Genomic DNA, 14,899 nt, shown 5'->3' with positions numbered 1-14,899 from the left:
TTAAGTGGCTAGACCTGACGATTGAAAGTCTGAGCTCAACGTATCATGAGTGAGAGCGACTGTACCCGAAAGCGCGCCAATCCGATACGAAGCACTAAACTTGCAGCCTTTCCTCATTAGGAGTCGCTAAAAGATCAGTCCCGCTTACGTTTCGGAGACGTCCGGTCGTCCTATACACGGTGCTATTTAAATGCCGTTAAGGAAGATGTCCTAACCTACCTTGGATTGCCCTGATCTTTGGTGTATGCCGTTGTGAAAAGTATGAATTATGGAGGTCCTCGGAGCCAATTGTGTGTGTTTTTCATGATAGAGTCGGGGTCGTAGCTGAGGGTGAAAATCAGAGAGGATCAAGTGAGCGAATGGTATTCATGAGGGACGCTATGAGTGGCCAGCTAGCGGACATCATATCTCGTACATTCACCGTCATGGTTGTAGACGCAGCGCCAGCAACTCTGAACGGCCATCGGCTTGAAGCTTGACGGAGACAGGGAGGTTGGCATACAAAATAGGATCCGGCTGAATAAATGGCTCCTGCTGCACTCCATCGTCTTGGGTGAAAGATGGAGGATTGAGGATCAACATGGAGTCTGAAAGATGATGCCGTGGACGCGCTTTCGCATCCGAGAGGAAAACCGACTTTATTAATCCGTTAAGGAGGAGCATGATGTCTTGAGTCTTGGCAGAAAATAGCAGAATGGATGGCGATGCGTTGAGTGGTTCTCAGAGGAAGGTCCTGGCGACAAGAGTCCAGCGTTCAAGCGAGACTAGCGCTATCTCAAACCCAACGCCTAGGTTGTGTTGTTGCCTGCCACCATTCCGTCTTTCTGCCTTCTTTTCCTCCTCAATATGGGACTTTGAATAGAGTAAGTGAATATGACTAGCTACTCTCCTACCTGATCGTATTCCTGCAACAAGACTATCATTTTGCCATCCCTCACCCAAAACATCTGTGCATGTCGCTAGGTGATTCGAAACTGTAGTCTGTCTTCTCTCTCTTCTTCTAGACGAGGACTCCAATTACGTCTAGATTGCAAAGCAGTCAATAGAACACAAAATCAATGCCGCCCCAATATTTCCGAGTGAAGGCTTCATTACAAAGACAGGACGCAGCACTACCGAGTTCTGGGCAAGTTCATCGAATGTTCTAGAGCGGACGCCATGAAACCGTAAGCTGGGCCTCAGAGATGAGCTTTATCTCAAGGACTCTGTCACCAACATACTCCCGAAGAAAGCTTTCGCCTTTCTGTACGCAAGCACTCATGGAACAGTCCCTCTCAATTGCGGGTCCCCCACTCTGCCATTCACTCCGTAAAGACCTGGTACGCCTGTCGTACCTTCCACAGACTTCCGAGATCCCGACCATCCTCCGTCACCACACTGACCGCCTTCCAAGCCTCCGAGGCCTTGGAGTGGCGTTTCATCTGGAACTCCTTATCCATGCCGCCGATGATGTCCTTGGGGCCCTTGCAGTCATACAGGATGCCGTCGAAGTCCGCGCGGGCCGGTGCGATGCGCAGATCCAGACGGCTCTTTTTCATGCTTTGCAACACCTAAGGGGGACGAGAAGTCAGCATTATGAGTGGAGAAGGTGACTCAAGCGAGAGTCTTACCTCTCCAACTTTAACGACTGGGCCACCGTCCGGGTGGTATGTTACGCAGAGCCTGTCACCTACTTTGACCGCGCCATATCTGACCAGCAAATCAAGCTTGTGCTTGCTTGGAGCTCCATTTAGACCATCTTCGCTGATGCTGTTTTTGATCATCCACTCTCGGTCGTAAGCTTTGCCGTTGGTGGCAGATAAGATCTGGACGGGTAAGGTTTCTGGAATGTTCGCAGGTGTCCCAGACGTGCTAAGCTGAGAAGAGGAGGTATTCGCGTCTGATTGATGTAGTCCCTCAGAAGCCGGCTGAGGTCCATCCATTTCAACGTCTTGGTCGTTGCTAGTTTTGCTGGCCTGGGTAACGGTGGAATGAGCTGAGGTGGATTGTGTCTGAGAAGCCTCTCCGGGGTTTCGTGGCAGACTTTCAAAGAGCATTACGCCGTTGTCAGGATTGATCCGACAAGAAAGAATTTTTCGGTTATTATCAATAAACAAAAGGTTGTCCGTTGGAGCAATGGCTTGAGCGGCTTCCCTGATCTTGTCCAGAGTCATGAGCTCGTGCTGTGGAAGGAAAGTGACGTGAACCTCCGTCAAAGGTAGTGAAGTTACTGGTAGTGTCATTGCCCCAAGGAGTGCTTTGCCATGCCATTGACCAATTCTGCGTGACAGAATGTGTCCGTCGTCCTCAATCACCAATAGGTTCTCTATGAGAGTGACCTCCTGAGAACTTGTTTCTCCGTCCATGTCCAGGGTGAGCGACCAGTTCTGCAACACGCAACTGACTTGTAGTTGGTTGGTAACCTGAGTGAAGACCAGTGAATGTATCCAAACCAAATTTAAGCGCGGTCCGGTGGGAGCAGCCGTAGAGTTGTGATAGGAACTCTTGCGCTAGTGGGGATTTGAATAGGGACACGATGGATACTGCAGCTTGCGTGGCGTCAGAGAGTGTATCCTTAAGCGTGTCGAATACTACTCACCTCAGTATTGTCGTTCCTTGCGGTCGAGCTGCTAGAAGGAGCGCCATCTTCGATGGTAGCATCATTAGACTGAAGTTACTTGTTCACATCCATCCTTCGATCTGCAACTTGAAACTTTTAGCAGTGTTAACATGTACAAATGTCGTATTGTGCCCAAAGTTCTACCTTCCTGAGAGACAAAGTTCCCTGCGAACCACTCGATCCCGCAGAGAACTTTGCGCAGGATACCATCGATCTTGCAAAGCGCATCACCCTGTCGAATCATAGTAATCCAGTGCGATGTGCACGACCTTGACAGGTCATTTTGGATAACAAGTCCGCCGAGATCGGGGCCTTGGAGATGGCAGGACAGGGAGAGGAGAGTAACGACCAAGATAGCATCAGGGCACCCCGCAACTAGTAGTCTATCTAACTCGATGAATTCGCCCTCGCAGATCTCATCGACGACGTCAAGCTCCGCCTCTATTTATCCTCTCTGCCATCTTTTCTATATTTATATTACGGAATGGGAAGTCCAGGAAAATCCAGATCTCGGACTGTTGGAATATATGAAGGATTGATTGATTAGTAGCTATGAGAGTGCTGAGAGAAGGCTACTTATACCCCCATTTGCCACCTGATTGCCACCATAAAGGGTAGCTACAACACAGGTGCTGCAGCAAATCTCAACACGGACCGTGTGCTGTTGCCGAACAACGAAGGTCTCTGCGCTTTCCGTTCGATCAAGCGTCTTACTCCAGTATCATCCGCCGCGCTTTCCCAGGTAACGTCCCCGTTGTACAGCCTCTTTACGCCACACTCGCAACGTCCGTAAGACATGGTAGGACCCAGTAGTCAGCAAACCAGATGAGGCCAGGTCTTTGCTGACACGCCAAAGTGGCACGGAACTCGTCCACAAATCAAGTATCTTTTAAATTGCTGACCGTGCTTCGGGCTCATTTGCGCCAGTAGATGCAATCTCCCAAGCTCTAATTTTCAAACACATCAGGTCTATGATCGAACAACCTAATCGTATTCAGCCCAGCAGCAGGAACAGTATCAGTCATACGTACGTGAAGACAATCCTTGAGCTTTGTATGCGAACACGGATCGAGACGGCTGCATGAACGCTCACGTCTCAGGACACGAGCACCGTTTTTCTTCCGCCCATCCGATCAGCTGCCGGCCATGGAAGTAGTGGATGAGACCCGCTTCATTACGACAAAGCCGAAGTTCAAATTTGCACGAAATCTCCGCCATGTGAAAGGATGCGGTTCGATAGGTTGGATGGTGGGGGACAGCTCTTCATGAGGATCTCATTTTACGAAAAGCTTCATTCCGGCACGATTCCAGCCCGTTGAACAAGCCCCGAGCTCCTCCACTTGGTTTCAGCAGGGTGAGTGACTGACTCGCCTGAGAGAAGATGATCCGCTGACATCGCTGATATTGTAGGGCTGCGCACCAAAAGTCCTTGATCTCGATGCAATATTATAGGTATTTGTGGGCTCAGCTGGAGAGCATCGGGAAGGTCGGCACTGGGTCAGTGCTCCTACCCGCGGGCCACTCCGTCGATACGACTCTATGAGTCATCGACCATATCCTGCCTCGTCACTTATGTAATCGAACATGGTGAATCTTTTGTGGTCGTATTTTAGTGAAGAGGCAATCATCAAAGAAGTGGGTCTCTGAAAGAGGTTGGCCTCTAACATCCGCAACGTGCTAAGGACTGAAAGACTGATGCAACGAGAGCTAAGTAGGTACTGAAGGTTGAAAATAATCGTGCCATGAAATTACATTGCTATCTTGGTAAAACAAGGTAAGTGCGTGGTACGATTATATTATTCCACCCTGCTTGAGCGTTGGTTCACGGACGAGCCCACAGTATCGTCTCGACCCCCAAGCAGAATCAAATCATTCAAGAAGGGCAACTCCATGCCCAGCTGTGTGTGTCTGTTTTCCACTCAGAGTGGGGCTTAAACGCCATTTGAGCTTAACCCTCTAGCTGGGAGCCCCCCCCCACTCGGCTACCCAAGTACCTAGTCAGCAAAGAGGAATGGTATGAGTACGGCATCCGGCATCCACACAGTGTCGCAACATGTGGTGGCTCAGTGGTGTTGACTGATCCCAAGTCTGATTCCGGGAAACCCGGACAGGAAGTCCCTGGAAATCCCACAGGGTTCAAAGGGGGGCCAAAGCTCAGGCTTTAAGCGTTGTCATTTTGGGGGCGCTTAGCCACCAAGCCTAAATTTGGGATCGCCCGGTCCAGGTTGCCGGGCCCCGGACTCCATTTGGGGGGGCCGATGTCTACAGTCTAAGCAACCCTCTCGGGCGGGCCCGGCGGAGGCTTATCCGTACCATGGGTGCACATCAAGATGTGTCCTTAGCGTGAAGATTGGAGAAGAGGAGCTTATGTTTGTAGCGCTCCCCGGCACCAAGACTCCGCCAATACCGAAATCATGATAATTATCGACAGAAATGAAAAGAAGGCCTGTGACCTACGTTAGGAAAGCGCATTCAAAATCACTACTGTAAGTGCTCGAGAACGGACCACATGTGCCCACTTTCATTACGTTCACGTGTTACGCCATGGCAATAAGTCAACCAAGTCCGAGGAAAAGGAATTGGTAAGTGAGCATGGGTGTACATGTTTCGTATGCAAGCCCATGCAAGCCATATGCGCTTGGGGCCCCTTGCTTTGTTTTCCCTATTACCTGCAGAATGCGATCATCCAACCCCCCCTTTTGATGTCCAATCATCCCCCATTTCACTCACACTTTCGACATAACTTCAAAACCCCTTCCTTTTCACCGTAGTTGACGTGACTCCAGACAATCCTTTGCATTTTCCTTCCTTTGCGTGCAACATTCTTTCCTTATGACTTGGGATGGCCTCCGAACCCGATGATTACCAGACTATCAGCGACAATTGTCCAGGGTACATGGTCTTGATCTCGGAGGGTATAATCTGCACTCGCTGCGCAGGGGAGAAACGTCACAGGCCGAATGATTGCCCGAAACCTACAACTGCTGCGGATCTAGCCACAGAGACCTTTTTGGAGGGAGATGCAACTGGGGACGACAATGCAGACCCGGGGATGGAGTCTCTCTCGGATACGAGTAGTATATTTTCGGAGTCGACCGCTCGCTCGGAGAGCTCAGAGATGCAAGTGACAGATGCGCATCAGTCGGACCAAGGTGGTAGCCACCAGCAAGACACCCATCTACCAAGCCGCGGCTTCGCACGCCCCGATGGCAGCCACACAGATAGTGAGCCTGACCGCACCAGCCCTTCGCCGCCAAATCGTCGAGCCGAATTCAGAGTCCCCAAAGTCCCCTTGAACGAACCCAGCCGAGCCCCCAAGATCTTCGTTAAAGCCAACCGTCAAACACCCAATACAGCTACCACCCACAAGTCCGGACTTGCCAACACCACTGGAAAATTTGATTACGACAATACAACATGTCCCAGCTCCTTTGGATTCGGACGACTCCCTTCAGAAGCCATGGGCTGAGCAGAAAGACGGAGCATACAGTGGCGCTGAGCATTTCGGTACGTATCCGATGGGAGTTTTGCCCGTGCTCCGTGAACCGCTACTTGTTCAAAGCCGGCTCTAACCTGAAGCTCTGCAGGATCGTACGATGAGATACAGGCTGCCGTTGCGGAGACTAGAGAGGCTGTCAGGAGGTACATTTGTCCCAGCACTTACGCGAGTGTCGAAATATGATTCATTCATTGCCTTGGGTGGATAGCAAGCGTCGTATTATCATTCCTTGCCCTGGGTGGATTGCAAGCGTTGAGTTATATTCCTTGCCCTTGGTGAATTGCATGCGTCGAAATTATGATTCCATACCCTGGGTGGATAGCAAGCGTCCAATTATATTCGTTGACCAGGGTGGATAGCGCTCGTTACTCGATTCAGTTACATAGTCATGTTACTCTGATTTTGCGGCTCTGTGTTAGTAGCTCAATGTTTTGACGCGTTCGCGACATCTTTAGCATTTCAGGATCTTTGCGGTCGTGGTGGTGCTTCCAAACAATAGGCTTTCGTTGCTAACGAACCTTACACTTGGGACTCCTCACCCTCGTTGAGCGGGTTTTCGCGTCTCCAATCCTTTTCCCGGACCCATCGAGTCATTGGTTTGCATGTCCAGCATAACAATCAACGCAACGGATGCATTCGACTAGTTCATGTCCCGAAGCTTCCCAGGCCTTCAAGTGAGCTCTTACCCGTCAAACGATACCTGCAAAGAGAGCCGGAATTGGAAGAGGTGGTCCGAGATTTGGAATGAAAACAGCGCCCATCACTTCCAAGGCCAGCAGATTGCACGCCTAACAAACAGCTGACATGAACTCTTCCAAACCCCCTGACGTCTTCGCGATTAAGCTTTTCTCCCTTTCTCCGAGGCGACTACCAAGCAGCGCCTCAAATTCCACCGTCCAGGCTCGCATTTGAATTCGATACGGAGGAGATTGATGGCCTCTTCACTAAGGCACAGGATTGTCGACCCTCCGCCATTCCTAACGGCCATCGCCTGCGCTGTTTTCTCGGGTGGACTTGATGCTTGCATTTTCCACGTGGCTAGTACTCAATAAGTGCTCGAATGGCATCAAGCGCAATGATCTGCTCATGGTATTCGTCCTTCCCATTGGTGGTTCGGTACGGAAGAGCAAGCGCTGCCGTTTTGGCTGAAGGGCCATGGTGATACGAGGTGAAGACTGCTAAGCCGAGGCCGTGTGTGGAACTCGATTGGACGGCAAATATGGTTGAGGGGTAGGGGTAGGATTGAGTTTTAAGCCGGCGTGGCATTCCAAATTGTGCAGGGCCAGGCTCGACATGCGTGCGCAGGGATGCGAAATACTCGCATGCAGCCTTGTTATAGGGCTGCATACTTCCCTTTCCCGGCTCAGCGGATCAAACATATGGCCTCCCAGGGTTATCATACGCCTCCCCAGCAGACCCTGTAAAATTAGCTCGCAACCATGTCCAGCTACAATTGGCAAACCCCAGTCGATATCCTTTTCAAGCCTTAATCTAACTGAAGGGACCTCGCAGTGACATGAAGTCAGCAGCAGAGCTTCCGAGCACGTTTCACACTCAAATTTTTACCATCAATCCCTGCGGCAACGGTCATATCCTTTTGCATCTCAGTCATAGTCTCCGAGTCAGTCTCTGCTCGACGTCTCATCCAGCGGCGGGCTCACAGAACGGTGCTTGCCTGTCATAAGAACCAAGCATATTGGCACCATAAGATGATTCACAGGGGTATTCAAAAGGCAACCTACGGCTGAATATCCCTGTCCAGAACGAATTGTCCATGCGAATCGAACCTAACAAAAGACATGGCGTTTGAGATCATCCAGGCTCTGTGCTCGACTGGACATGCACCTCAAACAGGGCATGAAGAGCTCTTCTGTCAAATTTGGCTGGTCGCTGCCTTTGAACCAATGCGTTTCCTGTAGAGTATGCCCCACTGTCTCCCAAATTTTGGCCCATCGATTTGTCTTGTGCGAGCTGTCACGTTCTCGCGTACCTGCAGTACCAGATTGCGATGATTGCTCGTTTGCATGTGCTGTCTCCCATTTGCTCTTTGCAGTTTGTCCCCGTTGCTGGCTTTGCGTAGATGTCAATTTTTGGTCAGTCTAGCAAACAAAGTTGGGTTATTTCAAACAGCTCTCTCTTGTGTGAGATTCGCTCTTTTCAGTAGAAGAAAAGACCTTCAGATCTGTCCCGGGACATCTATTCTCAACTTACGTCTACCGCGGTGATCTATTAACCGGATCTAAATGACATGCGCTGAACAGCGCTCCGGAGAGCGGTGACGTCAAAATCAAGCCATGGGGAGTTCCTTGGCTCGTATCAAGACCATTGACGTAGACGAAGGCCTCTTCCCCATTCGACTCGACCTTGGGAACCCAAGCATCCAGGAGAGCGTTCAGTTGTGGGCAAACTACTTTGCGATGCAATTGCACAAGCGGGATCTGGTTCTCTACCTCTATAACATGGCTTTCGAGGCTTTTCCTCCGAACGGGTCTGATCAAACAGACAAAGAGATAAGCGATCCCGAGGGAAAGAAGTTGGTGCAGGTCATTCGATGCGCATTGAACCTTTCAACCTTCAACGAAATCGAATCCGACATTGCCACAGATTCTAGTAAGTTGCTGATATCATGCAAGAAGCTTGAGAGCAGTCAAATGCAAACGGGCTGATTCAAACTCTGGGCGGGAAACGAGACCAAACCACGGAAGAAGGCCACTCGATTCCAGAGGACCCACAAAGACAACTGTCTACTTTGCGTATCCGACCTTTTGAACTCTTTGGCATCTAGGACCCAAAGGAAAGAGGCATATGAGAACACATTACCTATCATTCAGGCTCTCGATATCATTCTCGGCCACTACGGAAAGTTATCCTTAGAAATCGCGACGCCGAAACGTGGCAAATGTTTCCCCCAGGAACCAACAAACCTCAACAGATTCCCGCTACAGAGTCCCAGGGATACCCCGAGTTATCTGCAAGGCGTCCGAGGCTTCTTCGCCAGTCCTCGAGGTACCACGGGTCGCACATTGGTCAACTGTAACGCTTGTTGTGGCGCTTTCTACAAATCCGGACCTCTCGAGCACCTTTTCGCCATGTCCATCCCCTCTAATCGGAGTCCCTCTCCAGAGCACTTCAAGAGGCTTGTGAAAGCCATTCAAGGTCTGCGAGTTGAATCCAACCACCTGAAAGACGACAAGGGCAACCAAGTGCGGTTGCTTCAGACCATGTTTGGGCTTGCACGTCCTTATGATGGGCCCAAAGATGTCGAACTCTATCACAAGGAAGACGAACAGGCTTACACCGTCGCGACCTACTGGGCGAAAAAGAGCACTTCTCTCCGACATCGGCTTTTGAAGTTTATGACATTTTATAGGATACGAGCCGCCCATTCGAAACTTCGCATACCCTGTGGTTAATGTGGGAGATAAAATCCATCCGACCTTCTTGCGAGACGCATGTGTGCACCATAGTTCCGGGTTAGATGGTTAAAAGGAAACTTGACTCTACCCAAATCGCCGACATGATTGAATACGCCAGACGTGCGTCTGAGGAGACCGGAAGGTCCATCAACGCAGACGCCTTCAGAGTTCCTGGCCCAGATGACAATAGTGATACACTTGTAAATGGTCCCTGTATTTGGTTATGATTTTGTTCAGAGGCTGACTTCAGCAGATATCTTTCGGGATTTCCTTAGTTTCCGGCATGGTCACTGTTCAAGGTCGTCTCTTGGAACAGCCAGCAGTCAGCTACCAGAAAGATTCCACGGCCCGTGTAATTGACGAAAAAGGTCGCTGGAATCTTAGAGGCGTGTCAAAAGTGTTCAAACCAGGGCAGTTGGAGAAGTGGGGTATTCTGAGAATTACCCGAGATGAAAAGGATTTGAGGTACGTACTTTTTGAAGTAAATTCTTCCTTCTTGGTAGCATATTAGGGCCACAATCCAGGTTTGGTAGCAGAAAGTTCTTTCACTCCTTCGGAGTTGTCTTGTTACTTAGGTGACTTGCCACGTTTCGGCAGCGAAAGGATGTCTCTGCTCTTCAGACGTTTCTCGGTCTGTTACCCAAAGAGAGCTACACTAACCCCGAGATCTGCGTAGGGGCGAGCAAAGCACTTTCGACGAAAGCTTTCGCAGTTTTCTTGCCACCCTTAGAAACTACCTTTGCGGAAACAAACTCGATAAATCAGTCCATTTGGGGCGGCAGACGATCTATGAAGGGCACGAAGATGCTATTAACCGGGAGTTCGACCGCTGTGTGGAGCAGGATATCTGCTTTCTCATAATCGTCTTGCCCGACAGTGACGCAAGTACATACAACCACATTGAGAAAGATAGGCGTCATCAAATGCGGGACCAACACTGTATGTGTCTTGGGTGAGCAGAGGAAGTTCTACAAAGGATCCCAAGGCGAATCGGTATTTGCCAACGTTGCTTTGAAAATCAACCTCAAGCTCGGAGGGATCAATCACATCCTTGAAAATCAAAGACCGCTCTACGAAAACACTATGGTCATCGGTATAGATGTGACACACCCGTCCCCAGGTCCAGCCAAACGGACAGCACTGAGTGTGGCAGCCATGGTAGCCAATGTTGACAACGAGGTAACCCTTTCCCGTTCTCACTTATCTCCCAGGTGCAAGAAAGGGCTAATGTAGAGAAAAACCAGCTCGCACAGTGGCCGATACATCTTCGGATCAACACGGCTGGTAAAGAAATGGTCGACCTGCTGGGATCGATGCGTACGACTCGCCTGGAACTATGGGAAAGTGACCACGCCAATTCGCTTCCCGACAATCTTCTGATCTATCGTGACGGCGTTTCGGAGAGTCAGTATAAGACAGTACTCGAAAAAGAATTGGGAAGAATAAGAAACACCTGCCAGGTCAAGTACAGAGGCAGAGATCCTCCCAAGATCACGCTCATTATCGTTGGCAAACGTCATCACACCCGAATCTTCAGAAAGACCGTGGCAGGAAACTGTACAAATCTTGAATTTGGCACGTAGGGATACCTGGAAATCGAGGAATTAAGTCCTTCGCTGTGTCCTAGAAGAAAGAGATCGTCCATGCATATTTCCCCTCCCCCTCAACGTTCCTACATTTACTGACAGAACGTGGCTAATTGCAACGGATCTTCAGAGTTGTCGACACCGGTGTTACCGACGCCCGCAACTGGGACTTCTTTCTTCAATCACACCACGCACTCCTAGGCACAGCGTGCCCTGCTCATTACTTCGTCTTGCATAACGCAATCTTCACAAAAGAGTTCGTCGGCGCAACTGTCAAGATTTCGGGTTATTTGCACAAGTTAGCCTACGAAATGTGTTATCTATTTGGACGATCGACGGGTCCGGTCAACATACCACCACCGGTCTACTACGCGGATCTCGCGCGCGAGAGAAGTCGCTGCTACGGGGATTGCGACGATGACATCTCCGACACCAGCTCAACGATAGGAGATGACGGCGGCAAGCCTTAAGAAAGTCGAGCCGAGGCACAATCGGCAAGTTGAGGCCATGGGTCCGGAAGCCAGATACCGAATCGACCGGCACCAAGTAAGCAAGGACCAAGCAATCAAAGACCGAACGCGTAGGGTACGCCAGGGTTCAGTAAATACACCCCGAATAAACCAGGGCCTGGCTCCACGGCACCCGGCAGAAAGGGAGATGCGTTGAAGACAAATCTGCCACCTACAGAGGCAAAAACGCCAGATTTAACGGCTAGTTTGACAAAGAAGGAGAAGGCCAAGTTGTTTGAGGAAAGAATGGCCGCTAGCCAGAAAGCAGCAACGGGGGGGTCGTCGAAGGCGGAAGGAAAGGAAGCAGAAGTCAAAACGGAAGCCAAACAGGGAGGAAAAGCGGAAGAGAAGCTTCCAAAAGGAAAAGCTGGAGGCAAGGTGAAAGAAAAGGGACCCAAAGAACGACTCGCACAGTCGAAAGCCAAAGGGAAGAAGCCGGGACCGAAGTCGGAAGCGCAGAAACCAGGAACACCGGCAGAAATGAAAAAGCCGAAAAGGAAAGATAAGGTGGAGATCAATTTTCCGCCAAGGGACAAGATGTTCTACATCTGACATGGATCCATCGAGAGGCCTCGCTGGATTGCGAGCCCGGAGGATTATAATGTTGTCAGCTGCACGAAATTTATGTGATTTGGTGATGCTCCAACGTTAATGAGGGGATGGTAAGTAGCTTGCTTTATTTCAAGGAAATCGCAGCGCGGATAGAGGATGACTTGATGAATATGAAATGTCGAATAATGACCGAATTTCACTCCAGGGAAGTGTGAGACCAGCAAGGGGTCGAAGTTGACATCTGCGGTAGCGAAAATGAATATTTCTCTCTAATTACCATGAACAAGTGCTGATCGTAGATTTCTAATGAAACGACAACTAATGGAATCTTTGCAGGTGTTGGTAATGTAAGGGATACTAGCGCCATCGGATAATCACTTCCCCCTTCTGGGCTCCTTGGCTGGACGACTGTCAATTTCCTGCGTTGATGGCTTTTATCTAGGAATCCAGTGGGAAGGCAGGATGGTGTCTCTTATGCATCGTGAAAATCACACTCGGCGGTATTCCGAATGCGCTGGTTTCGATTTTCATGCATCGACTAATTATTCTCTGACCCATTGAAGAGAGCGGCCATTCGCGGGACGAATGCTTCCGATCAACAATGGGCGCGCGACCCTAACAGAGCCGCTATGTTGTGTCAGGTCGCACTCTCAGGGCTTCACCAATCGGCAAGTATCACATCATGAGTCTCTCCGATTCATACTGATCTACAGTCGGTCTAGTATTCGATCTGGAAGCTAATCTGATCTTGGATCTATTGAACTAGGTCTTCCCGGCGATTGCTGCTTTAACCTTTGGTCACTTTGTCCCTCAACTCTGATCCAGATGCCGGAACCTTGACGAGTATAGCGGCTGATGAGTAATGCCACTCCAGACTCGGCTCATTACCGTATGCCATGTGAACCATAGCCAGCTCGCGCGGTCCTGGCTCGTTGAACCAGACGATACCCTTGTACCACTCCGAAAGCCATTTCGACTTAACAATCTGAACCCCCAGTCAGCATTTTCATGTTAGGTTGATTGTCCAGTCGACATACCATCGTTGCTGAACCTTCGTCCTCACAGCCACCGACGTCACTTAGAATCACGCCGTGGAGTTTAGCACCAACCAACTCGGCGCCTTGGAGCTGTTTTCGCAATTTGCGGTCATCTTCGTCCGGCATACCTTTCATCACTGGCCGTACCTCGACATCTAGTCCCAAGTGGTAAAATGTCGAGTAGAAGACGGCGTCGATACCTTTGAGAGCATACGGGAGACGGTTGCGGTGATTATCGTTTGTGTGAGCGTATGCGTGTTGGCAGTAGAACCCCAGCACGCCACCCTTGGTCATGAAGTCTGGCGCTTTTAACGCATCAATGAACTTATTGGAGAGCGCGTATTGTTTCAGGTTGACTGATGTGTTTTGACGCATGACACCGCCAAGACGCTCACGCACATACAAGTTGTATGTCAGGGTAATGCGGTGGCCGCTCTTGACCTCCAATACTTCATGCTCGCAGTCACTGTAGAAAGCTGCCCACTGGATTTTGTTTGCTTCCTTCTGGCCCCAGTCGAAGATCGTCTCTAGGCCTTGATGAGCGACGCGTAGTTGACCGCCTTCGTGAGGATAGGGTAGACAGATTACCAATGAGCCGAACTGCTTGGCACCGCGAGGAGTGTCGACGTGGGCACGGAATTTTCCAGAAGGGCCGGAGTAGATCTATGTTGCTTGGGTGTCAGCAAGTATCCATGTTGATTTCGATACCAATAGATCGGGTGATGCTTCTGAACATACATTGAGCTTATAGAGCTCAGCTGCGACACCCAAATTGTCTTCGAATGTTGATTTCCCATCCACAAACGGCTTCGCGATGCCAGGCAAGAGTATCTGCGAGATGGCGTCGACAATGCCAACGTCGTGTGGGTTGAAGTTGGTGGAGAATTGATGCGCGTCAAGCTTCGCAGCCTTGCGGTAAGACTCATCGAGGACTTCTTCTCCAGCCTTGCCGAATGTCGCAGGTGTACAATGCTTTAAGAGCCCTTCGATGACAGCTGCGCCATCAGCAGCCTCGGAAGGTGGCAGTGCCAATTTGCGGACCGTTTTGCCACTGGGAAGATCCCAGCGAAGCACGATAGAGGCGGAGGTAGCTTTGCCGTCGTCATAGGTCAAGTTCTCGAAGCGGCTCAACAGATTTTCTTCATTGTTAGAGAGTTGAACTTCCCCTCCACAGCAAAAAGCAGCTTTCTGGGCCGAAACAGCGCCGATAAGCTGATCCAGTAGGCTCGGCTCTTCGACTTTTCCCTTGGCTAGTCCTTTTTTGGCGGCTGGCATGACTGGTTGTCGTGAGTTATCCTGCTGCTATTGCCTTTACTTCTGTCCACGAAATGTCTCTGGGTAATTGGGGAGTCTGGTTCAATGTTATGTTGTATTGGAATGTGGTGTGAAAGTTGTTTGTTATCAAGAAGAAGTAGAATGGCTGTGAAACCCACTATATAAAGTGTTAGGTGGCTAGCCCTACCACAAGGCTGGGAGCATGTTCCAACGAGTTGAATGATGGAGTTGTCGTTATTATCTGAGTGCTATGGTCCCTTCAAGATAGGCCATGCCAAGACGCTAACGGAGGTGTTGATGTAAGATTTCATCACGTTAAAAGAGAATGCAACTCTCTTAGGATCCTCAGATAGACGCGCTAGCGAGTAGAAAAAGATTCTGCGTTCGATCATGGCGCTAAGTGGCCGAGATTCACTTCTAACCGCC

General features: G+C 50.0%; 8 protein-coding genes across 8 annotated transcripts; 6 read left to right on the top strand and 2 right to left on the bottom strand.

The window, feature by feature from the left end:
- Positions 1–1,301: 1,301 nt before the first annotated feature.
- On the bottom strand, positions 1,302–2,345 carry HO173_013007 (uncharacterized protein; the record flags this gene model as incomplete). The annotated part of the gene is made up of 2 exons (XM_037314836.1): positions 1,302–1,550; positions 1,611–2,345. The coding sequence occupies 2 exons, from the start codon at positions 2,343–2,345 to the stop codon at positions 1,302–1,304; spliced, it is 984 nt and encodes a 327-aa protein (XP_037158265.1).
- A 3,096-nt stretch (positions 2,346–5,441) lies between these two features.
- Positions 5,442–6,068, top strand: HO173_013006 (uncharacterized protein; the record flags this gene model as incomplete). The annotated part of the gene is made up of 1 exon (XM_037314835.1): positions 5,442–6,068. One exon carries the CDS (start codon positions 5,442–5,444, stop codon positions 6,066–6,068), a length of 627 nt encoding a protein of 208 aa, XP_037158264.1.
- A 2,324-nt stretch (positions 6,069–8,392) lies between these two features.
- On the top strand, positions 8,393–8,764 carry HO173_013005 (uncharacterized protein; the record flags this gene model as incomplete). The annotated part of the gene is made up of 1 exon (XM_037314834.1): positions 8,393–8,764. One exon carries the CDS (start codon positions 8,393–8,395, stop codon positions 8,762–8,764), a length of 372 nt encoding a protein of 123 aa, XP_037158263.1.
- A 423-nt stretch (positions 8,765–9,187) lies between these two features.
- Positions 9,188–9,511, top strand: HO173_013004 (uncharacterized protein; the record flags this gene model as incomplete). Its single annotated transcript, XM_037314833.1, has 1 exon — positions 9,188–9,511. The coding sequence occupies one exon, from the start codon at positions 9,188–9,190 to the stop codon at positions 9,509–9,511; it is 324 nt and encodes a 107-aa protein (XP_037158262.1).
- A 104-nt stretch (positions 9,512–9,615) lies between these two features.
- Positions 9,616–10,470, top strand: HO173_013003 (uncharacterized protein; the record flags this gene model as incomplete). Its single annotated transcript, XM_037314832.1, has 3 exons — positions 9,616–9,714; positions 9,768–9,979; positions 10,191–10,470. The coding sequence occupies 3 exons, from the start codon at positions 9,616–9,618 to the stop codon at positions 10,468–10,470; spliced, it is 591 nt and encodes a 196-aa protein (XP_037158261.1).
- A 127-nt stretch (positions 10,471–10,597) lies between these two features.
- Positions 10,598–11,097, top strand: HO173_013002 (uncharacterized protein; the record flags this gene model as incomplete). The annotated part of the gene is made up of 2 exons (XM_037314831.1): positions 10,598–10,693; positions 10,759–11,097. 2 exons carry the CDS (start codon positions 10,598–10,600, stop codon positions 11,095–11,097), a joined length of 435 nt encoding a protein of 144 aa, XP_037158260.1.
- Positions 11,098–11,855: 758 nt separating this feature from the next.
- On the top strand, positions 11,856–12,161 carry HO173_013001 (uncharacterized protein; the record flags this gene model as incomplete). The annotated part of the gene is made up of 1 exon (XM_037314830.1): positions 11,856–12,161. One exon carries the CDS (start codon positions 11,856–11,858, stop codon positions 12,159–12,161), a length of 306 nt encoding a protein of 101 aa, XP_037158259.1.
- A 787-nt stretch (positions 12,162–12,948) lies between these two features.
- On the bottom strand, positions 12,949–14,473 carry HO173_013000 (uncharacterized protein; the record flags this gene model as incomplete). The annotated part of the gene is made up of 3 exons (XM_037314829.1): positions 12,949–13,146; positions 13,199–13,861; positions 13,937–14,473. 3 exons carry the CDS (start codon positions 14,471–14,473, stop codon positions 12,949–12,951), a joined length of 1,398 nt encoding a protein of 465 aa, XP_037158258.1.
- Positions 14,474–14,899: the final 426 nt, after the last annotated feature.

The sequence above is a fragment of the Letharia columbiana genome (genome assembly GCF_014066305.1).
Source record: "Letharia columbiana isolate WasteWater2 chromosome Unknown xfSc0000013_s0, whole genome shotgun sequence".
Taxonomy (NCBI): Eukaryota; Fungi; Ascomycota; class Lecanoromycetes; order Lecanorales; family Parmeliaceae; genus Letharia; species Letharia columbiana.
Note: the sequence above shows the minus strand (reverse complement) of the source record. Positions and strands in the feature narration are given on the sequence as shown.